This window comes from Osmerus eperlanus, chromosome 19 (genome assembly GCF_963692335.1).
Source record: "Osmerus eperlanus chromosome 19, fOsmEpe2.1, whole genome shotgun sequence".
Lineage (NCBI taxonomy): Eukaryota > Metazoa > Chordata > Actinopteri > Osmeriformes > Osmeridae > Osmerus > Osmerus eperlanus.
In genome coordinates this window covers 12,459,612-12,485,314 of record NC_085036.1, presented here as the reverse complement: position 1 = coordinate 12,485,314, position 25,703 = coordinate 12,459,612, and the positions used below count along the sequence as shown (strand labels likewise).

At 43.9% G+C, this 25,703-nt stretch overlaps 3 protein-coding genes, 4 non-coding genes and 1 pseudogene across 7 annotated transcripts; 5 read left to right on the top strand and 3 right to left on the bottom strand.

Annotated features, from left to right (window-relative positions):
- LOC134039542 (uncharacterized) overlaps positions 1–1,559 on the bottom strand; it is a 3,465-nt pseudogene extending 1,906 nt beyond the window's left edge.
- On the bottom strand, positions 530–645 carry LOC134040145 (U5 spliceosomal RNA). The gene has a single exon (XR_009932856.1). It is a non-coding gene; the product is annotated as a U5 spliceosomal RNA (small nuclear RNA).
- A 2,446-nt stretch (positions 1,560–4,005) lies between the features above and the next one.
- On the top strand, positions 4,006–8,961 carry tmlhe (trimethyllysine hydroxylase, epsilon). The gene is made up of 8 exons (XM_062486356.1): positions 4,006–4,158; positions 4,501–4,669; positions 4,845–5,021; positions 5,434–5,713; positions 6,210–6,329; positions 6,773–7,009; positions 7,215–7,353; positions 7,900–8,961. The coding sequence occupies exons 1-8, from the start codon at positions 4,156–4,158 to the stop codon at positions 8,029–8,031; spliced, it is 1,257 nt and encodes a 418-aa protein (XP_062342340.1). The 5' UTR covers positions 4,006–4,155; the 3' UTR covers positions 8,032–8,961.
- A 265-nt stretch (positions 8,962–9,226) lies between these two features.
- On the top strand, positions 9,227–14,746 carry dkc1 (dyskeratosis congenita 1, dyskerin). Its single transcript, XM_062486354.1, has 15 exons — positions 9,227–9,361; positions 10,248–10,309; positions 10,387–10,473; positions 10,800–10,891; positions 11,086–11,270; positions 11,381–11,445; positions 11,612–11,738; positions 11,857–11,987; positions 12,320–12,463; positions 12,683–12,803; positions 12,995–13,113; positions 13,363–13,466; positions 13,585–13,633; positions 13,753–13,938; positions 14,266–14,746. The coding sequence occupies exons 1-15, from the start codon at positions 9,340–9,342 to the stop codon at positions 14,329–14,331; spliced, it is 1,560 nt and encodes a 519-aa protein (XP_062342338.1). The 5' UTR covers positions 9,227–9,339; the 3' UTR covers positions 14,332–14,746.
- On the top strand, positions 10,512–10,724 carry LOC134040167 (small nucleolar RNA SNORD17). The gene has a single exon (XR_009932876.1). It is a non-coding gene; the product is annotated as a small nucleolar RNA SNORD17 (small nucleolar RNA).
- On the top strand, positions 10,927–11,005 carry LOC134040149 (small nucleolar RNA SNORD83). Its single transcript, XR_009932860.1, has one exon. It is a non-coding gene; the product is annotated as a small nucleolar RNA SNORD83 (small nucleolar RNA).
- On the top strand, positions 12,095–12,226 carry LOC134040160 (small nucleolar RNA SNORA36 family). Its single transcript, XR_009932870.1, has one exon. It is a non-coding gene; the product is annotated as a small nucleolar RNA SNORA36 family (small nucleolar RNA).
- A 107-nt stretch (positions 14,747–14,853) lies between the features above and the next one.
- On the bottom strand, positions 14,854–25,699 carry mpp1 (MAGUK p55 scaffold protein 1). Its single transcript, XM_062486355.1, has 12 exons — positions 25,381–25,699; positions 18,965–19,090; positions 18,783–18,861; positions 18,478–18,563; positions 18,267–18,335; positions 17,098–17,294; positions 16,831–16,937; positions 16,514–16,594; positions 16,325–16,405; positions 16,021–16,223; positions 15,824–15,898; positions 14,854–15,546 (listed from the first exon to the last, which is right to left on the bottom strand). Exons 1-12 carry the CDS (start codon positions 25,501–25,503, stop codon positions 15,370–15,372), a joined length of 1,404 nt encoding a protein of 467 aa, XP_062342339.1. The 5' UTR covers positions 25,504–25,699; the 3' UTR covers positions 14,854–15,369.
- Positions 25,700–25,703: the final 4 nt, after the last annotated feature.

The window sequence follows — 25,703 nt, the reverse complement described above, 5'->3', positions numbered from 1 at the left end:
CAGCAGTATTATGCAGGACAGGGCTCTCAGCAAGGTTAGTGAACTCATCCTTGCCACCTGTACAGTAGAAACAGTATACAGTCATGAAAAAAACCAGCGAGGTAATTAACTTCTCTTTTACTTTAAACGCACGCAACCCCCAATATCTCACTTACGCATTTAAGAGATTACAGACAGATAGAGGCAAATACGTGGGAGGTCCTTTTTCCCCATGTCAAATATTAGATATACTGTAGTTACAATCTACGACCACTGGAGTGCAGTAGCGAAGCACCACATTCACCATTTGGACTACAAACTTGATCTTTGATAGTGCAAAGAATATATAGTAATACATATCTACTGAATGTTTATAAGATATCTTGTAGCGAGGAGGTGAAACAAATCAACATAATTAGTTTTATAAATAGCTACGATCAATATTGATATGAAGCAATTACTAAACCGTGAACATAGATTATATTTCTAGATCCCAGAGCGTTGAACTACCTAAGGGTTTCCGCCGGTATTTCCATTTGACATGAAAGGAAGCCCCGCCGTAAGGCAGGGCATCAAAAAATTAGTTGATACTCATAATGTTCCTCTCCACGGAAATCTTTAGTAAAAGGCGAAAGATTTATACGATCTGAAGAGAAACCCGAGTGTACTACAGACTGACGGCAGCCGGAACGGTGCCTTTCTGAGCCATAGCAATCACGTTTGCGGTTATAAAATTGCAAGTTTATTTTTACTAACGAAAACGCCTACAAACTTGTATATGGAAACCGGTACGAACTTTATTTTGGAATGCCCAGAATATTGGGACCCCCGGACTTTACACGAAATCTCGTGTTCGACTTTGAGTACGCGAAAGGCATGATGGGATGTCACATTCCCACTTTTAGTTTAGTGACGATATTCGTTTAACTTAATTGCGTGCTCGCAATGCAATGACACCTAATACATATGTTTTAGTGAACAACCATGCACTAAAGCCCTGGTCTCTGGTGTCTATGTTTCTAGCAACATTCATCTTGAAAGCTGCCGTAGTCAAATTGTTTTGTCAGGGCAAGCGTGACCTCCTTTCCCACACACAGACGGATGTAGTGGGCCGGTTAACTTATCTTGAGTCCCCCACATTAACACAGGTCCACACTTCTGCCGTTAATAACACGCACTCTGATCGTATTGTGGATTTCATTACATTTACAACAAAAAAACTACAGCTTTAACTACTTTCAATGCCAATAATTAAATTCAATTTATCACTCCATAAAATACAGTCCGTGGTAGACCAACACCATCAAATGTAATCAGATAATCGTGATAAATCACAACATACATTCATCAGGCGGAGGACAAATGAGTAAGGAAAACATTTGACAGACATTGAATCATTTCTATAATAAAATAAAAGGTATAGCCTGCATTTTCATTAATTGATGAATAGATTTGTGTGTGGAGAAGTCGTAATGGTCAATCAAACAAAACATTTGTGTAATTATTTCTCACCTGGTCTTGCATCACTCCTTGTACAGTCTGGTGGCGATCTGAGAAAATATAGCTAACAGTTCATAAATACTGATCTTAACGCCGCTCATAATTTGTGCAATTTTCATTGGCTATCGGCGCAAAAGTAGCTCCACCCTATGCACATCTACTGTCAGTGAATACTTGAAACGTGGATTGTTAATATGTACGTTCGTATGAACACAAAAAAGTGCCTCAAAGAAATCTGTTGAATAGAGTTTAGGATCTAAAACTGATTCGGAATTCCTTTAGTTTCATTGAATAATATGCTTTAAAGAGATGAACTGTAGTCTCAGTTGTTTTTTCATCATAATTACCCACTTTTGAGGAAACCTGCTTGGAAGGCAAAATTAACCCCTTCTCACAAAACAGCTGGAGGTCTTGTTTTAAGTTGGCCCTTTTTTCTTTTTCTCCCTTCTTTTTTTTTCTTTTTTTGTAGTTTTGTGGGGTGTATGGAGGTGTTGACTTCTGTTTTGAGTTAATTTAACACATATAATAGCACAGAGAGAAGTATATTAGTATAAGTACATATTCCTGCTTTAAAGATGTTGAAACAAAAATGTACAAATATATCTTGGGGGTAATCTATCAAGGATTGACCGAGTGGTGCTATTATCAGACTAAAACATCTTTGTGTAAAACAGAAAACTACCAAATCTTCAGAAAGTATCTCCCTTTTCTCCTCTGCCTGTATGGCGTTTGCCTGTGAACACAAACAGCTGAACAGACACCTCTTACTTGTCATGTATAAGCAGAGAACCAGGGGCCTGCCACACAGCAAGCTTTACCCAAATTGCTGTCAGAGCTTGCCTGGCAACATTTTATGATCACCTCCGGGGGGAAGGAATATCCCAGCAACATTGTACCTCTCTGATCTTCACGTGAAGGAACACTGTACCTTGTCATCATGTTCTCTGCAGGGTACTGTGGACTCCGCAGGACACAGCTATCAACATCGAATAACGACTTGGCTCACTTCTCTTTATTAAACAGGAAGAGCTGAGGGTGAGAGGGAGTTCTTGGATGTCAGAATCTAACTAAGGTATTAGAGGTGTTAGAGCAGTAGAATGCAGGGCAAGAGGTCATGGGGCTGAATCCCTGTTACCATTTAGCATTTGCTTCAAATAAAAAGTGAATCTAAGTGAATGTTTAGTTGGTTTATTGTTTTCCATGTTATTCAGTGCGAAGGGTTAACGGAGGGGTCGAGGCTGGCGGCGAGGCGGAGGATGCAGTCGTGGCAGAGGGTCTGAACGTTGTCAGGGTTACAATTTGGAGGAGGCGGAGAGGAGCCCTGGAGAGGTGCTGAAACAGGTGTGAGGAAGACGGAGGAGGAATCTGAGATATGCGCTAACAGGAGGGCTTCCACGGCAGAAACCCAGGCTGGCCTCAAAATAATCATACAGAATACGCTGTAATGATACAGCCAGGGATATAAACAGCTTTCATGGGCCGTCCTGTCCTAACCAGTCCATATCAGCAACTACAAAATAACACATGTTAGGGACTGAAACTGCTCTTAAGCAAACTAGCACACATATTGAATACGTTTAGGCCTATTGCAAAAATATATATTTTTCTTCAGGATCTAGCTTATCCTATAGATTAAGCGTGAGGAGACAGGGAAGGCCAAAGGTGAAAGGTGAGTCCGCAGTAACTGCCTGCCTGTTACCGGTACACTAAGCACTTATATAGGTAGTTAGGTATAGGCTACAGGTACAGTATTGATTAAATAAGATAATTAGATCATAACTCTGGAGAGCTTCAAAAGCATGCCTTCGTGACGTTGGTTAAGCCTTAAATTAAATGATCTCAAGTTGAATCATGTAGCGAAACACCCAGGTGCAAAATAAAACTATGTTGTTGCGAGCTTCTAGTTTAGGTCACTCCCAATGCTTGGTCCTTGCCTGCTCTTCCATGGCTGGAAAAGTGATCGGACTATCACACTTTACAGCTTTATTCGAATGGGACACTTGAGTGAAAACCGTGGACGCGTATTTTCCTCATCAACCAATGTATCACCTGCAACAATTCACAATGCCCTAACTATTTTGTTATGGACAATATATATATATATATATATATATATATATATATATATATATATATATATATATATATATATATAGTCATCATTCTCCAATGAGACACTCGGCTATTTTGAAAACAATGAAGCACGTGCACCATACGAAACTATAGATTTATCTCCATAGCAACTAATCACAATCAGTCCTGTGGCTGGTTTAGATGCATTAGTAATGCCTGAATAATTGACGTACTATACAGATCGTCTTAAATGAAATTTCCGAACTTTGCATTGAATTTATTTCATTTATTGACGTTGTTTCCTGGATAGTCTTTTCCCAAAGCGATCTGTCCTAGAACCGCGTGCAGTTGCCCCGTGCTAAGTACAGATATAGTTCTCCATTTTAGAAATGGATGTTTTAGCCATTTGGTTTTGAAAATCGGATGGAACTACGCCATGGCGCTACGATCAAGTCAATGAGGTTGGTGCTGTAACCAACGCAACACACTTCGATGAACTCATCTAAAAAATATAGGCTACAGAACAAAGACTAATACGTCAAGAGGGGATAACTGTAGAATGGAACGTAGCCCAAACCGATTGTATAACAAGTTTAAGACGAAATGGTATGCTCTCCAAGGCTTGATAGCGAATATGAAAATTGTACTCGTTTAATAATTAATAGGTTGCATATTGCAATCTCGTGCTAATGCGTCTGCAGTTCAGTGTACGGTATAGGCTATGATTGGACGCAACTTCTCAATTCTTCGGGCTAAAATTTGGACATTGTTGGATTAGACTATCTTGCAATCAAGGCAAATACGAACGAACTTTGTTGGACGTTATGCATTAACGGATAGTTTTGTCAATTTGTAGCGTTACTTAAATTGACTTGCAACAAAGTTGATTAGTATCTTACGCTTAATTTAAGCCACTTAATTGCGTAATTATTTGTTTTCTGTTTTCAGACTATGTCTCCTGCCCGAGTGTTGTGTCGGTTACTTGGCCATGTTCAGACTCTGTCTAAAGTTAAACGGCCTTTCAACTCCGGACTGGAAAGGATCCGAGGCAGACAATTTCAGCACACGACTCCTCAGCCAACAAGTTGTCAATGGCAGCTTCGTGATGACTGTCTTGGTTCGTGTCAAGTGATTACGCTCGTCCAGTACAAACACTTATGGCTCTAGTCTTGAATTTGTAACTGTTTAAAATGTTCGTGCCTTTGTGATTTAAAGATTGCCCTGACCGCACATACTAGTTGGCAATGTTTACATGGTTTTACATTAAATTAATATAATTTTTGAATCTCCAGAGCTTAACTATGGCGGCCTCCTGATGCACTTTGATTACGTGTGGTTGAGAGATCATTGTCGCTCAGCCTCTTGCTACAACACCAAAACCAACCAGAGGAACCTGGACACAGCTAGCGTGGATCTGAACATCCGGCCAGCCAAGACCAGAGTAGAGGATGAGAACGTGTACCTCACATGTGAGTCATGTCAATATCTTAAGCTTCTGCTGGGAAAGGAGATCCTTTGTTCGTTAGTTGTAACTGATTTAACTGCTTGTACTCGCTGTGAATGATATTATTGTTGCTTGCTTTCCTCCAGGTACACTCTCACTTTCGAGGATCACGTTGTTTAATTGAAATTTGTTTAACAACATGCTCTTCTGGTTCCACCCATTGGCACTTATTTGCTTTTCACAATGTATGCTTCATGTTTTGGCTTCCCGCAATGGTTTTGTAAACAATCTCGTTGTTTATGATCATTGACCTATGCACTTTTTGTAAAGCTCTCTCTTGTAAGGCGCTTTGGATAAAAGTATCTACTAAATAACTAAATGTAAATGAAGTCAATTAAATCAAGTTGTTTCACGAGGACCTCTCTACTCTTCGTCAGGGTCGGACGGCCACATGACCAAGTACAGCCTGAGCTGGCTGGCCCAGAACAGCTACGAGGGTCAGAAGCAGAGCGCCATGCAGCCTCACGTCCTGTGGAACTCTGACTTGTACGCCAACGCCAAGGTGCCCTCGGCCGACTGGGAGAAGTTCATGAGCTGTGACGAGGAGCTGAAGAGCTTCCTGAGGAACTTCCTGCTGTACGGCATTGCGTTCGTGGAGGGCGTACCTGCCAGCGTGGAGGCCACTGAGAGCCTCGCCCACAGAGTCAGTCTCATCAGGTAACATCTGACCCACCCGGAGACATCACGTTCAAGTTAATTGTCATAACCACATTATCATCATTAGGGTCACAGTTTAATAATGTTACCAATGACATTCTTGATTTTCAGACTTCCTCAACAGTGCACACACTGTTCACAATAATACACATTATATCAGAACTAATTAAAGCTATTGCAACTTCGACAAGAATGTACAGTGAGATACCTTAGCATTAGGTTCAGTGGATGTTTTTTATGAACCAGGATTGGCAGGTTGCATGAGTGTAAAAATGGACCAGCGCATTAATCCTCCTTTTCATTTGGGGTTGAGAAGGTGAGAGGGCAGGGTGTAAACAGCATTGTTCACTAGGCAGAGGAGAGGCCTGGCTGCTAATGACTTGGCAGCTGTGCTCTACCGCAGCCGATGAAGAACAGCTCTGTCTGTCTCTTCAGTTGAATGTGTCGGCTAAATTGGTAAAACGCTAACTGTAACTCGTCCTGTGTGGACTACTAGAGAGACGATGTACGGGAGGATGTGGGACTTCACCTCAGACTTCTCCCGGGGAGACACGGCCTACACCAAACTGGCCCTCGACCGTCACACCGACACCTCCTACTTCCAGGAGCCCTGTGGGTACGTGCGGGTGTCACCGGACGTACAATGGATTGTTTTATTGTATCACAGGGTTATTGCTAAATTGAAATGCTATAGGTAGTGTATTGGGAAACAGCCTGGGCCGCGTTTCCCAGATTCGTTAAGAAGCTCTTAACGCTAAGAGCGCCCTGGTGTTTTATGACGGTTCATGGTCTCTAAAAGATAAGATCGCTTGGATCTTTGGATCTCTGAATAAAACATTTACAGTGCTGTTTTATGTGGGGATTGTATACCTCAAAAGTGGTTTTGAGGTCAAATGTGTAAATGGGATTCAATATGGCCTAACCCCTATGCAGTAAAAGGTATACATTTAAATATACAAGCAAAGTAAAGTATACAAGTATATATTTGTTAATCATTATAAAAGTAAGGCAAAGCAAGTAGCTGGCTTAAATAAACGGACTAATTGACTTTGTCTGCAGGATTCAGGTCTTCCATTGCCTGAGGCATGAGGGAACAGGAGGAAGGACGTTACTAGTGGATGGATTCTATTCTGCTGACCAAGTGCTGAAACAGACGCCTGAGAACTTTGAGCTGCTTGCCAGAGTGCCTATCAAGCACGAATACATAGAAAACCTGAGCAACCACCGCAACCATATGATAGGCATTGGTCCTGTGCTCAACGTGTATCCCTGGAACAATGAGATTTACATGATCAGGTGAAGATGGGATTTAATGTGCTGTGAGATGCTAGTTATGTAGTGATAGTGACAATTATGTATTTAAACAATGGTTATAGCCAAGTGGCATTTCACAGAATATTATGTTTCAGTTTCGAATTCCCCCACGTACATCACTTTGCATGAACCTCTGCTAAATGTATATATCCTATTTTTAATGTTTTTCGTACTTTTTTTTTTACAGATACAATAACTATGACCGCGCGGTTATCAACACAATCCCTCACAAACTGGTCCAGCAGTGGTACGCCGCACACAGAGAGCTGACCACAGAACTGAGGAGGCCTGAGAACGAGCTGTGGGTAAAACTGAAGCCAGGAAAGGTACGGACAAGCAGCATCTATATCATCATAGTCTATATGACAATCATGATTTTAAGCTATAGACTTACCCTTCGGTTATATTGGTTAGGGTTAGCCTTCAGCTACGCTGTTAAGGGTTAGCCTTCAGCTATGCTGTTAAGGGTTAGCCTTCAGCTATGCTGTTAAGGGTTAGCCTTCAGCTACGCTGTTAAGGGTTAGCCTTCAACTATGCTGTTAAGGGTTAGCCTTCAGCTATGCTGTTAAGGGTTAGCCTTCAGCTATGCTGTTAAGGGTTAGCCTTCAGCTATGCTGTTAAGGGTTAGCCTTCAGCTATGCTGTTAAGGGTTAGCCTTCAGCTATGCTGTTAAGGGTTAGCCTTCAGCTATGCTGTTAAGGGTTAGCCTTCAGCTATGCTGTTAAGGGTTAGTCTTCAGCTACACTGTTAAGGGTTGGCCACGTATAGTTTTCAGACATAACTTCTACTCTCACAGTAAAGGCTGAATGGGTGTGTGAAGGTGTCCTTACAATCCTCCTCGGTAATCGTGTTGATTTGTCGTCCTTTGTCAGGTTATCTTCATTGACAACTGGCGAGTGCTGCACGGACGTGAATCCTTCACGGGGCTGAGGCGTCTGTGCGGCTGCTACCTGACCAGGGATGACGTGCTCAACACGGCCCGCTCCCTGGGCCTACAGGCCTGAGACGGAACATGCCAGTCTGCACCACAGCCTGTCCAATTTCCCTCAACACATGGCTGGAGGGCCATGTCCATTTGACTTCTTTTTCCATTTAGCAGGCGCATCTATCCAAAGACATGTACACAGTGCATATAGAAAGCAATTAAATTCACCATGTGATACGTGTTGGTCCTGTACTCAATGTGTATCCCAGGAACAATGAGGTTAAAATGAGCATGTATAGATATGATTTTCTGTGCTCTGATATGCTAGCTATGATCATTCATACTGCAGTTCCAGGAACAGATGTTTCTAACAATCCTCACTAATCTTGTGATTCACAGACACTGTGTTTTTTACACCTGAAATAGGGAAATCAACACCCTTGATTATTTAATCACTGATAAAAAAAAGTGTGAATGCATTTCACGGAACTTACTGGTTGAAATCAAATAGTTTTGTATGATGTATAGGGTTAGGACATTTATAATGTAAACTGTTGCTCACTGGTGAAAATAGGAAATCTATTTTATGTGCATGGACTGCTTAAGTCAGTGTGTGAGATGTATTGGGGGCGTCAGGTGGCTGAGCGGTGAGGGAAGCGGGCTAGTAATCTGAAGGTTGCCAGTTCGATTCCCGGCCGTGCCAAATGACGTTGTGTCCTTGGGCAGGGCACTTCACCCTACTTGCCTCGGGGAGAATGTCCCTGTACTTACTGTATGTCGCTCTGGATAAGAGCGTCTGCTAAATGACAAAATGTAAATGTATTGAATTAGGACTACTTTATTTGAAGGTTGTGCACTTTGGAATTATGGAACTGATTTGTGAAGACTGTAAAGCAATTCACATTGCTGTTATGATTTTGCACCTTCATTTGATTAAGAGTATATTATTAGTAAAGTAGTGTGTTCCTTATTTGCTACTAATAAAATTGAATTAGTCTGCTACCATTTATATTCAGCATCCGTTTTATAATCACCAACATAAGGAGTGTACACCTTGGGGGAATGGGAAGATAGCATAGAGGAGATAGAAGAGGCATATCTTAAGTGTCAAGTTCGGTTTTACATTAACTCTGGGAAAGAAAGATTCTCCTTAGAAAGCCTTGATACCAGAGCACATATAAGGATACAGCGTGATAGAACGGAACGCAGCCTTGGACACTAAACCAACGGTGGGCGGAGACTGAAAATGACCTATCGTGAGATTTTGTAGCAGCCTTTTTGAAAATGACATATCGTGAGATTTAGAAGTTGCCTTTACAAGTCATGCGCATTGAAGAACCACGTGTGGATCTGTCTTCTGGACCGCTGCAGCCTGAACTCAAGTCGCATGAAGATGGCGGACGGAGAAAGTAAGTTCTACAAAATGTTTCTGTGCACTCTTAGCTGTCTTGTAACATAACTGAACCACTTACCAGGTAGATATATAACGTAGAAATGGCGTCACTGTAAAATTGATAAATATTTATATTCGTTTAGGGAAAATGTACGCTTGCCAACATCTGCGTAACATGGTGGGTTAGCCTGAAAGGTACAGGCGCAACCTGACTTCAATGACCCAGCGACATCACGGGCCTGTAGCCTATATTATTACTACCTACGAAGTTTTCTCCGTTTTTACTGTAACTACGTGTATTAACTACTTATGTCAAATCAGATTCTGAGCACGTTAACGTTGCACATATCTTAACGTTCCAGCCACACGTGCATGGCGCTTTCCGTTAGCCCGGTTGATACGATATGCGGCTAGCTGCGTCATAGTTATATCAGATGTAGCTTAATGTATGCAGGAAATGTAAGTAGCGTGTAATCATGTCTTGGCGACATTGCCAAAACCCTGATTCTCTTGATTCGATGAGGTATTGGCAAGTATTATATACGAATTGACTGACTAGCTAACTAGCGGCCATGCAGCACTAGCTAGCACTCTACCACGTGCCAGTGGAAGTGGCCACGTGGGATCTAGCTAGATTTCGCAAAGTAGCTGGGTATCTAATGGCACTTCATGCCAAAACATTTAACGTGCGATCGTGAACGTTTTGCATGGTCTTATTTAAGGATGTGTTAGTCAATTTTGTCAATACATTCGCAAAGGTTGCGACTCAAGGCCTCAACCTTTTTTGGCGATGTATTGTCTTTTCGATATAATTCAAGCTTCTCTAGGGCGATATCGAAGCAATGTGAAATGTTGAAAGCCGTTAGATTGTATTAATGGATCCTTTTTTTCCTACTGGGTAGTCGCCTCTGCAAAGAAGCACAAGAAAAAGAAGGAAAATAAAGTTAACGATGACGAAGTTGGGGTAAGCTGATCTCGAAGTAGCATTGATTGTACATCTAATTTATAAACTCGTTGGCTAAAACTCTCCTCGGTCAACAGGATATTCAGGAAAGTGGGGATTTTCTCATCAAACCAGAGTCTAGAGTTGCCAGTTTGGACACCTCTCAGTGGCCCTTGCTGCTCAAAGTGAGTTTTCAAGCCTTCATCTCAAAGCATTTAGCAACGTGAACATGATGAACCTGTTTATCCATTCTCTGAGTGCTGTTGGGCCTTAGCCTTGCAGCCCTCTGGGCCAGTTCTTGACCCAGAGGGTTCAGTAACCTGGCCATGCGTGGTAACCCTAGTGTTCTACTGGGGTAACTGCGTGGTGGACAGACTCGCTGTCGCATGGGCAAATGGCTTGACCACAACTAAGACGAGTTTAAACATCTGATTACATTCACATTCTCTTGGAGTAAAACTGTCAAACTTCACCTTGTCTAGAACTCACGACGCCTTCTCATGTGTTGTAGAACTTTGACAAGCTGAACATCCGGACAGCTCACTACACGCCCTTACCGAATGGCTCCAACCCCTTAAAAAGGAACATCCTGGATTATGTCAGGTATCTACTGGTCACATTGTTTTTTATATTTTATAGCCACATGATGAATTAATTAGATTGCATTAGCACATAGTGCAAAGATGACTACCTATCTATCACCCATGTCTGATGGCTCGACATCCTTTATAATAAGTCCACGCAAGGGGCCCGTCTTCTCTCTAACCCCCCCCGTAAATGTTCGTGTGGCTTCGCAGGACCGGATTCATCAACCTGGACAAGCCTGCCAACCCGTCATCGCACGAGGTGGTGGCCTGGATCCGGCGCATTCTCCGCGTGGAGAAGACCGGACACAGCGGGACTCTGGATCCCAAGGTGACAGGCTGCCTGATTGTGTGCATCGACAGAGCCACGCGCCTCGTCAAGTCCCAGCAGAGCGCCGGTAAGGGGTTGTCCTTAGTCTCGCCGCGTCACGATTCCCCCCTCCCTGAAGGGTTATCAAAAATCACTAAGAGTTGCCTCTCCTTACTACTCTTATGCTGTCCGTTTCAGGCAAAGAGTATGTGGGAATTGTTCGGCTGCACAATGCTATTGAGAGCGAGCATACACTTGCTAGGGTAAGTTCGCTTGTAATGTTGACTTAGCCTAAGAAAATACAGCCAAGTCTGTAAGCGCAAATCAAACATTGGTTTGATTCAGTTAGTGGACATGAACACACCTTGTATTTAAAAAGCACAGCAGATGAAATGATCAGAAGTGTGTTAAAGCTGCATTTCTCCTCAGGGGCTGGAGACTCTCACAGGAGCGCTGTTCCAGAGGCCGCCGCTCATCGCCGCCGTCAAACGGCAGCTGAGAGTCAGGACCGTCTACGAGAGCAAGCTGGTGGAGTACGACCCAGAGAGGAGACTGGGTAAGGAAGTGTTTTGTGAATTTAATGGTCAAATCCTGGATTTTTTAAATTAGATTTCTTAACTTTGTCCAACGAGGGTTTTCTTAGCGTTCTGATTTTGTGGTTCTACGTGTTCCAGGTATCTTCTGGGTGAGCTGTGAGGCGGGGACCTACATCCGTACTCTGTGTGTCCACCTGGGGCTGCTCCTAGGGGTGGGGGGCCAGATGCAGGAGCTGAGGAGGGTGCGCTCGGGGGTCCTGGGAGAGAGGGTGAGTCTCCTGCTGGCCCTGCCCACCTTTACTAACGACTTATCTTCAACACTGAGGGGGGTTAGGAAGTGATCAATATATATATTTTTTAAAGCCATGTGGCTGAAATCCAAAGTGTTGAGTTCAGCTCTGGGCTCTCTCCCCAGTTCTGGTAATTAGCCTTTGGTATAGAAACTGGCCTGCAGTGGTTCAACATGGGTGGCCACGTCAGCCACTTAAGGCCACTCAGTCCAACAGTCCGTCATTAGGTAGCCTATTCTACACCATGTAATACGGTCATTTTAATAATCACAAATAAGCACGGTCATCTGAACTTTCCTGTCCCCTCGCAGGATAACTTGGTGACCATGCACGACGTGCTGGACGCTCAGTGGCAGTTTGACCACAACAAGGACGAGACGTACCTGCGCAGGGTCATCTACCCCCTGGAGAAGCTGCTCATCTCCCACAAGAGGCTGGTGATGAAGGACAGCGCGGTGAGAGGCCCTCTGTTTCTGGCTCGTCCGCCCAAGCCCTAGCAGAAACAGTATGGTGATAGTAAAGTGGATGGGATTAGAGAGTTGATCATGTTACTTATGAAAAATTACAGTAACACGTTAATCTCAGTGTTGGTGTAGACAGCAGACAGGGTTAGGGTGCTTCTGCTGTGGTCTAGCTGAGGGCAGGGTGCTGAATCTGCATTCTTTCTGCTTCAGGTCAACGCCATCTGCTACGGCGCCAAGATCATGCTGCCGGGAGTCCTGCGCTACGAGGACGGCATCGAGATCAACCAGGATATCGTCGTCATAACGACCAAAGGAGAGGCCATTTGCTTGGGTATGTACCGGACACTTGAGAGGTAGCTGTTTCTCGCCAAGTCATGTGATGATGATATATAGATTGCATTAGCTTTGTGCGAAGATGACTTATCTATCTCCCTTGTCTGACGGCTTCCTAAAATGTTATTTTCCTAGAACTAATTAGTTTTAGAGGTTTTAATGTTTTTTTTTTCTTTTCTTGGCTTTCAGCGGTGGCTCTCATGACGACAGCGGTGATATCGACGTGTGACCACGGTGTCGTGGCCAAGATCAAGAGGGTGATCATGGAGAGGGACACTTACCCACGCAAGTGGGGCCTGGGGCCCAAGGTAAGACGCAGACACTGGTAGACTGGGTGTACGTCTTAATCTGATTAGAAATCCTTATACTGGCCTCTAAACAAAGGGGGGCTTATCAATCAAAATTAAGTTATGTAACTTGTCATTGTTCCCTATAGTGCAGATGGGTAGATTAGAGAATATATCAAATTAACCTTTAGTATATGTACAGTTTATTTAGTCAATTGTGGGTGCTGTAATTGCATCCTGGATTGTAATGCTGGTGTCTGCACCATCCAGGCCAGCCAGAAGAAAATGATGATTCAGAAGGGGCTGCTGGACAAACACGGGAAGCCCAACGGCAGCACTCCCTCGGGCTGGAAGGAAGGCTACGTGGACTACAAGTAAGCTTGTCCTCGGACTACAACACCCATGTCCTGTCAAACTTGATTTAAATATTTATTGCAGTTGTCTTTTAAAAAAATATTGTATTTTAACTTGAATACTTCCCTCTCTCATCAGTGTGTCCAAGATAACCGTAGAAGATGCCACTGAGCCTGTGGTCACCAAGGTAAGTCATCATGAACACTGATCAGGGTTTCAAATGGATGGTGGTGATGCATCAAGTCCAGACACCATTCTGGTATCTCCACCTGTCCCCCCTACATGACTGTCCCGCTCTGTCTCCAGAGGAAGAGAGAGGCCAGTGACAGCGAGGGCGAAGCGCCAGGCACTAAACCCTCCGCCCCCACCACGCCATCAGCGGAAGACCTCAAGAAGGAGAAGAAGAAGAAAAAAAAAGACAAGAAGCAGAAAGTGAGCGAGGAGGTGGTGGAGGAGGCACCTGAGGAGGCACCTGCGGAAGCTGAAGAGGAGGTGAGTGTCTGGACCTCGTTGGAACTATCATTAATATTACACCATGTAATGCATATCTACATGTACGACTGCGTTATGGTGTGGATAGGTTTATTGGGAAGGGTGGAGTTTTGTGAAAGCAGACAGTTATCCCTTTCCTGCCTGCCCTGTGGCTTCAGAGGGAGTCAGTCTGCCAGATTGAAGGGAGATGTGAATCTGGGCTCGACCCCTCTGGTCCTGTCTGTTCCTTACGTCTTCTACATCTCAGATTTGTGAGGGGGGGGGACTGAAACATTTCCACCCTGCTCCGGGGCCATCTTCTGGAATAACGTGTCTCTTTGTCCTCAGGTGGGAGAGAGTGCCAAGAAGAAGAAAAAGAAGAAGAAGAAAGAGGCGGAGGCTGGATCGGAGTGAACCGCCTGTGGGCTTCAAAATCACAGACAATGAAAGGACCACTGGAATGAGCTGTCCGAAAGAGTGCCTGTAGATATTCTGACACTGGTTGGATGGCATTGGACAGGGCCCTGGCAGAGGAGGAACCCCTACATGGGATCTTTTTTTTTTTTTTTGGTCCAGTTTAACCTGCAGGGAGAGGTCAGCTTTATGATGACCTTTAACCTCCAGACCTCTCCTGGATCACCTTGTTTTGTACTTGTGTGAATGTTTGTTTATCCCAGTTTTAAGTACTTGCCTTGTGGATATCTGCATCCTCTGGGTCAATCCTCAAACATAAGAAAGCTGTCAGTGTTTTGTTTTTTATCATGTTGTAAATACAGAAATGACTAAAGGATAAACTGTCAATTGAAATGAACTTAATTCTTTTTCTAAAGCTTGTCCTTGTCCTTCATGAGTCACATGGTGGGGGTGGTTTGGCTGTCGACTTCAGTTCCAGCACACATGCATTGATAACGTCCCTCTACACCAACTCAGACAACATTCTTGTGGAGTGGGAGTTTTAATTCAGATTAAAAGTTCCTTACATGACATGAGGTATACATTTGAGTTGAGACAATGAGAAACATCACCAACAGATTATATCACTCAAGTTGACAGTATGTTTATATACTGCAGAAGACATCCCTGTATTTGAACACAAACATGAGTTGATTTGGGATTTAATGGCACACATCAAAGGTAACACATGATGGGAACCCTGTTAGGTGATTGGTCGTTCACAGTAGTGGTCCTTTTGCATTGCTAACATTATCTAGGTGTGGCACCCCCCTAAGCAGAAGGGTCTTAACATGTAAATATCCCTTTGTTTCACAATTCTCAAATAAATCTTTTATATTGCTTTCTTGCCTATGATTTTTTTTTTGGTGTAAAACCTATTGACAATTACATCAACCAAATTTTGAGGTGGGATTTAATTGACAGGTTTTACAGGAGTGAGGGTTTTTAATATATTGCACCAGTTATTTAACAAAAGGTCATGAATGCCTGGGACACGGGTCAGTAGACCCAGGAGACGGGGACCCACTGAGGGCTGGAGGAGGCGCGTTCGATGGCCGCCTCCACGGCCATGACACTTTCTTCCACATCGTTGTTGACCAGCACCACGTCAAAAAAGTGTCTGTAGGTGCCCAGGATGGCTTCCGACTCCTTCTGGATGGTCTGCAGGCTCTCCGACTGGAAAAGGAAGGGCCACATCTGGGTGTTTTTGTCTCAATAGTAAATTTGAGTGTTAAAATGCTTGACTAGAACATACTAGGTTATAAACGTCTAGGAGAGTAGAAATATATACAAATTAAAATCAAATGTAAATATATCGAGGTACAGTGCAATTAATCGTGCAAACAGAATTGACTGGATGTCATGTTTAAAACGGTTAACGCCAGCTGCTGTGGTCATATTGATGGGTTTTGTATGCTCAAACAATGTATCTTCGTGTTCAGTCGGTGTTTACCTGGGGAGCCGTGGTGGTGGGGGCAATGAACACCACTAAAGGAGCAAACTCAGCAGTCCGCAGAAGTTTCAGTGTCTAAACCAAACACACCAAACATACTGTTACTTTGCACTGTCATTATTGCTTAATAATTGTTTCTACTTGAGTCATCGTTCGTGTTCAAGTACAAGGTATGATCCCAGGCACACAATCCCCACCTGTGGCTCCACATCAAGCAGAGCTATCTTGTCCTGCTCGTGAATCTTGTGGATCGTATCGATTTTGGTGCCAAACATGAAGCCCTGGAAGCTTCCGTACTCTAGCAGCTCGTTCCCGGTGATGCACTTGGTCATGACCTCGTTGGAGATGAAGTAGTACTCCTTCCCGTGCTCCTCCTCCTTCCGCGAGGGTCTCGTGGTGTCTGGACACAAAACAGGTTCATGAGGTTGTAAGATTCAGAGAGAAAAGTGTTTCAAGCCACTGCAGGAACCCAGGAAAGGAAAGTTTGTCTAGATCTCTTACGTGGCGCAGGGTAGGCAAACTTGTCGGAGTATTTGGTCAGCAACACACTTTTAATATGGCTTCTTCCGACACCCGGTGCCCCTAAACGAAGATCGACAATTAGACCAGAAAGGGAACTGGATGGAAATATGAATTACTGCAGGTGTTTATGCTAAAGGAAGTTAACGTTAGACACCGAACAGCTCTCACCAATAAGCACCAGCGTTTTTCTGTTAAAGGCAGGGAGCTGAACAACTTCTTCGTACGAAATGACATCCAGCTGGTCAAAAACTAAAGAAGAATATGGAAGCAAATCAGTGACAATGTTTAGAATTTTAAAAAGGCATTGAATACTTAATATTGAAATTCAAACACCACCGAATTTGTTGGTTTTGAATTCACCTCTTTAAAATTTAAATATGAATGTATTTGCTGATTTCCTTCCATAGAAGAGAACCCATATTTTACAACATGATCAAATACCGCAATAAAAAAATACTGTAAATGTGAACTTGCACAGCACTTACTGGAGCTGTGCTTGGCTAGGTACTTGTCTTTGCACTTTTTCTTCTTTCCAAAGGGGCTGCATGATTGGCTCGCCTGTCCTACGGCCTTGCTCTTACTGGCCACCCGCCTGGAGAGCAAAGGTCAATTAGTCACTCAGAACACCTACCCATAAACCATAGTGTCACAGCTATTTCTTCACAGCTACCTCACCCACTCTCCCTTTTCCCTACATGGTCCTGTCCGATTCTTGTATTAACATTACAGGTCAATACACCGTTGGGTCGTACCATTCTTGAAGTTCGGGGGAGGGTATGAGGCCAGCAAAGTCAGCGGCAGAGCTCTCCACCCTGCCTTGCCACCAGTTGGGATCCTGCTTGTTGATGATCTGGATGATGTCCCCTGTCTGGAACTTCATCCCTGCTTCTTTGCAGGGGATGAGGTCATCCTTGGCAGGGTCGTAGTCAAACTGAGCTCTCATGTACATCTGGAAGTGGGCGACACATAGGAGGCGTGAGATGCTACCCTCTGGGTGGGACCTGGGTAACTGAGGTGTGCAGTACAGATATGAAATGGTGGTTGTGATGATTGGCAGTTTAAAGTTACCAGCATGAGGTGGACTTGATTGATCTTATCCTAGAACAACTAACCGCTACGTACTGTACATGTTAAGAGTTAGTTTTGAATCTAGTTGAGTTATAAAAGCTTCAAGTTGACTTTCCAGTTGGGATGTACTGTGTTTACGGTTTAAAGGATCTTGCAGACTACACAGGATGGGACTGGGTTTCTTAAAGGTTATCGTTTACAGGATACTACAGTTGTCGTTATGTCATAATGGGGGGAAAAGCTTTACACAGACTGCCATTACTGTCCACATTATAATGTACACAGTGTGTTTAATAAGTAATTTCCAATTCAAAACTATACCACAGTAGGTGCGCTCAATACATTTGATTAAAGACCATGTCATTTAGGTCAAGCTCTGTTACAATTTGCACCCATTGTATTAGTTTCCAAAGCACAGGAGGATTTAGAACATAATGTGGCCAGCAGATGGCAGAGTGAAACACCAATAGTGTTCCAAGTCTAATTTGCGTCTCTAATGTGAGTGATGTGTATCTTATTAGGCCTCTAGAGGACTCTAATGCTGTATAGTCACCTGGCTCTCTCACTGTCTCAGTGAGGAATCACCTGACAAAGAAACAAACTAACGCCATAAGAAGAGAAACATGATTGGAGGGGGGAGAGAGAGAGGTCTCACGTATCTGATGTGGTTAGCTTTCGAGCAGGATCTGAACAGAATGTTTTCTTGGTTCAAAAAGCCAACCACATTCTTGATCATTCTTACACTGGAAACGACATTTCATAACTAAAAATAGAAGCAAATAGAGGCCAGAAAGTGAGAGAACAGAGAGAAGAAAGGTTGAACGTGTTCAGGCGAGCGCCGGCGTTCTCCTACCTCACAGACTAGCGAGCGACTCTTCTTCTTGGGGATGACTTTCATGGTGACCACCCCGTTTGTGTCCTTCTGCGATGGAACAGAACAACAACTGATAAACCTCCTGAAATGCTTTCCAGTCTCAGGAACGCTTCCAGCAGATGAAAGACCAGACTGCACCCTGTCACGCCATCACCGGTCCAAGCATCAAAGGCCTGGAGGAAATATTTACCAGGATCTTTTGTAGCTGGTCCACCGACTGATTGGCAACAGTCGTTCCATTGATCTCTGCTATTTCATCACCTTCATGTAAGGAACCTGGAGAGAAAGTAACTGGGTTAGTGACGGTATTAGACCGGACAATAATGTGAACATAACACAGAAAGTGCTGGTCCCATTTTTCCTAAACTGAAATAAAAGTTCCCAGAAATGTTCCAAACCCACAGAAAGCTTATGTTAGGATTTAAGTAATCCTACAGTTTAAGAACAGGTTTACTGCAGCAAGACTTTGTGTAAGGCGGTGGCAGAGATAGATACCTTGCCTGTGTATCATTCCTCCATGCAATATTCTCGCAACAGTGCATTTTTGTTTTTCATTCAGTTTCAGAGTCACTCCCTAAAAGGCAAGGAAAAAACAGTTAGGGAAGCACGCAGAACTGTCCTCAAATCAAGCTTCTGAATCCCCACCAATACACAGGACAGAGGAATGAACCGTTTACCATCGGCTCCGAGGGATTCTTTTCAAACGCCACCTCTCTCATTCTGGTCAACTCCGCACCGTTCATGAGGCCAGCACTCCCGTTAGTATACACTTCAGCTCCCTTGGTCTCTGTTTGCATGGCCGCCTGGAAAACAGCAACACAGAATCCATGGATGTTGATGCGTCACCTAACCGCCAAGCGGTTAGTGCTCTGTGGCTTAGCTGACAAAATGTTTCTGCGGTTTACCTATCGGTGCATTTCCTGTTGGGACCCATAGTAGCAACTCAGTTGAGGTGATTTGTGGGTTAGGAAATGTAGCAGTGGTGATTCATTTACTGATTGATCAGTGGAGATTGGAATGAACATAGTAGTACTCTGTGTATTCCTGGCCCCAACAACAACATTCACTGTGTTGGCATAAGCACAATAAACTGCTCTGTTGTAATCCTAACAGGGCGGTGAACCATCAGAATCTCTTGGCCCATTAGCAAGAGCTTTTCCCTCAAGCTTCCCCAACAGACATGTTTAATTTGCGGATTCAACATCTGTTCCGGGTTGAAAATTAACCCTGCATTTTTAACACCTCATTAGCCAGGTACAACCAATCGGGTCCACCTGGCAAAGGGTCGTCTTGGATACACCCAATGGGTTGGTAGGAGCATTTTTTAAGAATAGCAGTTGATGGAACAAAAAGTACAAATGAACACGTAAATTACATCAATACAGGATATTGTACCTAGCAACTAATGACAACCTTGGTCAAATGACTCTGTGGTTGCCCTTGGGTTTCATTATAGGTGCTTGTTCATGTAAAATGGTACTTGCATTAACAAATCAATATTCTTTTTCTTTCTTTTCTATTTAAGAATGGCTTTGGCGTGGGGAAAGAAACAATGCGTCTTGGATAACACAGGAATTTGTGTCAATCCAGGGACACCAATCCTGTCATTGTTGTGTTCCCATGCTCAGATAATAAGCCATGCGGCACAAACGTCACATCCCCCGGGATCTGTCCAGAACAGCTGCGTTCACGTCGTGTACGCCTTCAGGGTTAGACACGATCTGATCCTCCATTGGCACCACCATCATATTAACATCGCTGCTACAGATTAACACAGTCTATCATGCGCCATCGTGATAATCTAACTCAGTTTGTACAGTATGGTGCATTCACCCAACTGGGTCAAAGGTCACTGTTTTTATGGCTGAAGTAACACAATGAGAACTCCTACGCTGCCAGGTGGAAAGTGCAATGTGTGATTGTGTAAGGTTAAAAAATCTGTTATCTTGCAGATAATCCATGGTTGAACAGATAGCTACATATACGAACATGAAATGTGTCAGTATCAGGTCAGGAATCCGCCCTTGTAAACCTTACGCAGGTCTTTTAATAAGTGTACATTTAGATCACAATAAATGATCTAATATTCATCTGCTATGATTTATAGAATGATGAGGTAGACCTTAACAGAGGTCTTCTGAGTTAATACTGCTGCCTGACATTTTGAAAGCTGATTTATTGGCCAGTGAAGTTGAAAGAAAAAGGCCAGATGGCCTTGGTACGTTTGGGGGAAAGGAAAATACATCTTGTTTTGACGAAATCATTTCCTTTATCGTCAGTCACTCATTGTTCCCTGTAGCTGAGTGGTTTAGGATTCACTTGAGATAGGATTACAGGTCAAAGGTCAAAGTAAAAAGGCATGATCAAGAAAAGGACTGTGTTGTGGATCGTAACTGTCGTTAAAAAAGGTACATACTTCTCATACAGCACACTAACTCTGACTCAAGGTCAGGAACAAGTTGTGTCAGACTGGAATGCCGCACAACACTGTTAAAAGTTGCATCAACTACATAGCAACACTTTACATCAAGGCTATGGGGAGCTAATACACTAATACCATTTATTTATATAGAGATTCCTATGTAGATTTACATTTGATTAATTTAGAAGATGCTTTATCCTACAAATCACCTAACATACATGGTAACTTACATGGTAGTTAAAGTAACCTTAATGAAACGTTTTGCTGTTTTTTTTTTTTGGGACTAGTGTGATATCTGCTTGGGGTACACTATGTAGCACAGGGTCTTCTGCTGCAGATAGACACACCCAGGATGGCATGTGCAAAATAAAGAGCCTTCAGGAGGTAAAACGCTGAGCAAGGAGGAAATCAGCCCTCATCCTGAGCAGACCAGACTCACTGCCTTCCAACCCTCGATCATGATGACACAACACGACTCCCATTTCCCCATTTAGCCCATTTCTAAAAAATGAAAATGAGTCATGGGCTATGGAGTTAGATACAGTATATGGTGAGAGTGATTACAACACTTTTATTTTCAACCTAATGAACTACATTGCTGTGTGGGTAAATTATTCTTATATGTGTGGATATGTTTTATGATTTCCTACTTCCAAGTTAAGATGATTGCATGTTTGCAGCAGATCAATGAGTGAACACCTAGTGTCTCTCTGAACATGGCTGGGTGTGTCCCAGCTGGAGACCCCAGAGAGAGTAAACAAGTTGTTTACGCAGCAACATAAAACAGATATGTACTGGCTGGGTTGTTGCATAGCCTGGTACACTCAGTGCAGCTCTATTTAGACTGCTGCTCATGGTCAACAGTGACGAGATGACACCCCTAGACAGACAGGGGGTGGGGGGGATCTGATGAGTAAGATGAGTCACCACAGTGAAGACACACTCTCCCCCTTCCATATCTCCTCCCGCCAAACTGCTGACCTTGGCTGGACTGAGAGGAAAGTCACATGCCTGGAGGAAGCCGTTGGGCCTCAGTCTAAAGGTCCACTGGTATCGTCTGGATAATGAATATCTGTAATAGTGGTGTAAAAGAGAAAACGCTGATGTCAGCGGCGACACGCCACAGCACAGGCATCCTCTAAATGTGCAGGGGAATCAGGTGTTCCATGTTCGTTCATTTTTTATTAACTGCTGTTCCTTGCGATTAGTCCAAAAAACGCTTACATCGTAGGCTGAATTTGGGGTCAGGTCTGCAAAATTGATGTGCTCCAGTTCAAGTGTAGACTACAAGGTGTTTTATCCAACACCTCAACAATGAACCGAGGGTAAAAGTGCGTTATAAAACAGGGGCGAGAGATTCTAAAAAGTGTTAAATTAGAACAGTTCCACTTAGTGAGCAATAAATAGATGGCAAAAGATCCCAAGGCACCCCCTTCTATCTCAATAACAGGAGTCCTTAACATATGAGCAACGGTGGCCACAGAAAGACAATCAGATGATCAGTTGCATGGGGCGTAGCCCCACTTCTCAGGTAGGCCTATTAGTCTAACTCTGGCATTATGAACAGATTACAGCAGCTCTGTGTATAAGCCTTGTGGCTTAGAAATGGGAGCAGTCTGGTTAATTTGTCTCTGCTGGTGCTGACAGGAGCCTCGGGTTGTCTAAAGTGAAGTAGTACTGTGAAAGACCCTGGCACTCCCTGACTGAGAGGAGAAAAACAAGCCGTTCGGGGCTGGCCTCCTTTCAACGCTCTGACAGAGAACGACAGGGGTCACGTGATCACAGGGTCACACAAGCCGTCAGTCTTGTCTCTTGTCATTTTTTCGCACGCCATTTCCTGGTTGTTCCTGCGGCTGACCCTTGACCCGTGTGTGAGCAAAAGCCCTCTGGGGAGTGTAGTCTTCCAGTGCTGACGCTAGTTTGGTTACTGCTTTGGGGGAGGGGTGATGTCAGAGGTACAGAGAAGGATGTACCAAACAGGTTCGAGTAGGGAGGGGTGTGCTCGGTCTATCCAGAGATTCACATCCCCCCTCGTGGAATATCTGTTGTAGTTCCAAGATGTATGAGAAGGAATGTGCCTACAGGGTTGACGTATCATACAAGAAGTTGTTATATAAATGGAGATAGGTAGGTAGGCCAGACATCTGCCTTCTATCTATCCATCTATCTGGAGTCAGTGAACTGTTCCAAGTTAGAACCTTCTATAGACTGTCTCTCTTCTGGTATGCATCTGTCCATCCCCTATACAGGACTGTAGGTAGGGCGGGGCAGGTATTTAGAATGGAAGAGTATTGATTCACCTGATCTTGCGGGTCCACAGCAGTAACTAGAGAAGTCAGTGGTCTGTGAGCCCACACTGGTGTATCAGGCCACAGTCTGCACAGCACATGCAAACAACGCTCCCCAAAACCACTCGGACAATAACAGACTAGGTCCTTTGCTTTGTCTCATTCAAGGGACGCAAAGCCAGCTGAGATGTGGCGTAGTGACAGCTCCGGCAGGGTAGGCTTTTGATGAAACGGATCGATGGGTGAGTGGGGTCCCCTCGTCACTGCAGAGACGAGGGTGGGGTGGGGTGCGACGGGCAGGCAGGCAGACATGCCTGGATGTATTTATAGAAGAGCTGCAGTGATTTAGCCTGCGTGATTAGGCAGGTCCCCAGTCAAACACGTCACAGGGATGTCAGGCTGAGCCCACTCTCACCAGGTAACTGGTTTTCTGTAAGGCTTGTACACACACGCACACACACAGAAACACTAACAGACTGCACAAAGACTATCAAGAGTACATGCATGTACATGCATGCAAGCTAGAACGCGAGTCGTGTGTCACACGCATACCTAATATGGAAAGCATGCAGGTCTCACATAAGATGTTAATTTTATAAATCCTCCATGAGGAACACCTTGGTATGACACCTGCACAAAGTCACATACAAGTCGTGTGTGTGTGTCTGCAACTCTTCCACGGTTAGAATGTACCGCTGGAACAAGGCCACTCAACAGCCTGTTACACTACTTAGTCATTTAGCCAATTACAGCATCAGCCATCACCATAAGCCATGACAACATAACTGAATCAGTTGAGGGTGAAGAATCTATTTTGTGGGAGGGGGGGGGGGGAGGGGGGGGGGATCAAAAAGTAGTCAGAGGCACTTACAACAGCCATTAGTTCTCTCAGGGGGGTCTGGGAGTACAAGTTTGAATTTGACATTTCTTTGTCCTCTCCACGTGACTTCATAACTCCTTCTATAAGTCATTACCTTCTTCTTCTTCCAAGAAAAACTGTCTTAACCCCTCATTCCACTTCAAAAGAGGGGTTAACTATGTCTCAACTTAATTCAGTCACCCTGCTCTGACAGAAAGGGCCCAAACGTGCTCTCTACCCCTTAATCCTCTGACCTCAGACAGGCCAGAATCTCGATCAGCAGAGGCCTAAAAGTCGTTGGTCGTCAGAAAAGACTGGACGAATCAGGCTTGTTTCTTGGCTTCCTGCTGAGGTCGAACACATCCACCTGCTCTGCACGTTCTCAAACCAAGACAATCAAGTAGGATTCATTTTCCTTCACTGTGCCTTGTAGTCCAGATGTGGTTACTTTGCGAAGCGACTAGTAAGTACATACTGTTCCTTGACTCTGATCACCAAAATATCGTTGAACGCTGCACTTCTGATCCTTGATCATCCGCTGTACCTTCTATATGAGCTAGTTGTGTGTCGCCTCGGATAAAATAACCCGCCAAATGAATAAAATGTTTAAAAAAAACAAAAAAGGTTTAACCCCCCCCTCTCCCCCAGCACTGACAGGTCTACTCCACTACAGTAAGGCTTGATGACATTAAGGCTGTTGAGTTGCTCTGGGACAAAGGTTTATAACTAGGTATTTCATTGAACATCTCCCAGGCCCTCAGAAATCCTGTGTGGCCCATTTACATTCATATAGTTCAATCAATCAGAAAACCCTGATCTGTTTTCTGAGCGTATGTCAGGAGACATCAATTTCAAAGCATACCTTAATTCATCAATTCGTCGAGTTAGCAAGCTAGTTAGCTGTATAGCATATGATGAGCTATACTTGAGAAAACAGCTCTTCTAACAGTGTGACGTCACAGCCGAACTTTCATAATGTACCAACAGTCGCTAGAAAACACCTTTTTAAACAGTTTCTGTTCCTTCTTACGCTTTTTGCAGAAATGAATCTGCATACCATGTGTCTGCTGGTCTTGTCCTAACACTCATCCAGCGTTTAAGTGAAAACCCTGGGAAAGAGGCAGGATCAGTCTCTGAATTTTTCATAATGCTGATCCATCCAAATTGTGGCTCAGGCTCAAGTCTAAAAGCATCATTGTCAAACTACAAAGCAAATGTGGGGCTACTTTGACATCTGCACATGTTTGATGTGATGCAGCCTAGTTCTAAATAAATAAATAAAGATTAGGTCGGCTTTAAACCGGGTTGTACCAGTGGTGACCAGCGCGGGATATAAAGCGCATCCCCCATTCTACCTTTGTAACTTAAAATAAATACAGGATATTGACCCAGCTTCAAGCAGCAAAATGTTTCTAATGTCGCAAAACACGCACATTCGGTACAAATTCGACATATGAGCCAATGGTCATGTTCTAATTCTGTAACAATGGCAATGGTAATCTACGTACAGTGGAAACATCTTACCTTTTCTGACTTTGGTTTGTTTTGAAGCAGTTGTTCAAGGTACAGATCTGAGAGCGCAGTTCGAGCGCTGTTCACCCGCTCAAGTCTGACAGCGGGTTCGTTTTTATTGGATTTTAATGTCATCCTGCTTCTAGGCTAAACAAAACCGGTGAACCTAAAGTGCCCTTGCTCAAGGTCCGCAGAAGGCTTGCCCGAGATATCGGAGAAAGAGGGGGAAAGAGCGATAAGGGAGCGGTGTGATAAGTCGCCGCTGTAGGTTGAAGTCCGAGGTTCGGATCAATTGGTGCTGTGGGGGCTAATGAACTAGACTACTGCAGGACAAG

What these genes read in the sequence shown, in the direction of transcription:
- mpp1 (XM_062486355.1), bottom strand. Translation starts at nt 25,503, where the DNA reads ATGACATTAAAATCCAATAAAAACGAACCCGCTGTCAGACTTGAGCGG. An exon ending in AGGAATGATACACAGGCAAG is followed by an intron (nt 18,564 to 18,782) that starts GTATCTATCTCT and finishes CTTTCTCTCCAG; the next exon opens with GTTCCTTACATGAAGGTGAT. An exon ending in ACCAGCTACAAAAGATCCTG is followed by an intron (nt 18,336 to 18,477) that starts GTAAATATTTCC and finishes GTTCCATCGCAG; the next exon opens with AAGGACACAAACGGGGTGGT.
- dkc1 (XM_062486354.1), top strand. Translation starts at nt 9,340, where the DNA reads ATGAAGATGGCGGACGGAGAAA. An exon ending in AGTGGCCCTTGCTGCTCAAA is followed by an intron (nt 10,474 to 10,799) that starts GTGAGTTTTCAA and finishes CATGTGTTGTAG; the next exon opens with AACTTTGACAAGCTGAACAT. An exon ending in CGGGGGTCCTGGGAGAGAGG is followed by an intron (nt 11,988 to 12,319) that starts GTGAGTCTCCTG and finishes GTCCCCTCGCAG; the next exon opens with GATAACTTGGTGACCATGCA.
- tmlhe (XM_062486356.1), top strand. An exon ending in GCTTCGTGATGACTGTCTTG is followed by an intron (nt 4,670 to 4,844) that starts GTTCGTGTCAAG and finishes TTGAATCTCCAG; the next exon opens with AGCTTAACTATGGCGGCCTC. An exon ending in AATGAGATTTACATGATCAG is followed by an intron (nt 7,010 to 7,214) that starts GTGAAGATGGGA and finishes TTTTTTTTACAG; the next exon opens with ATACAATAACTATGACCGCG.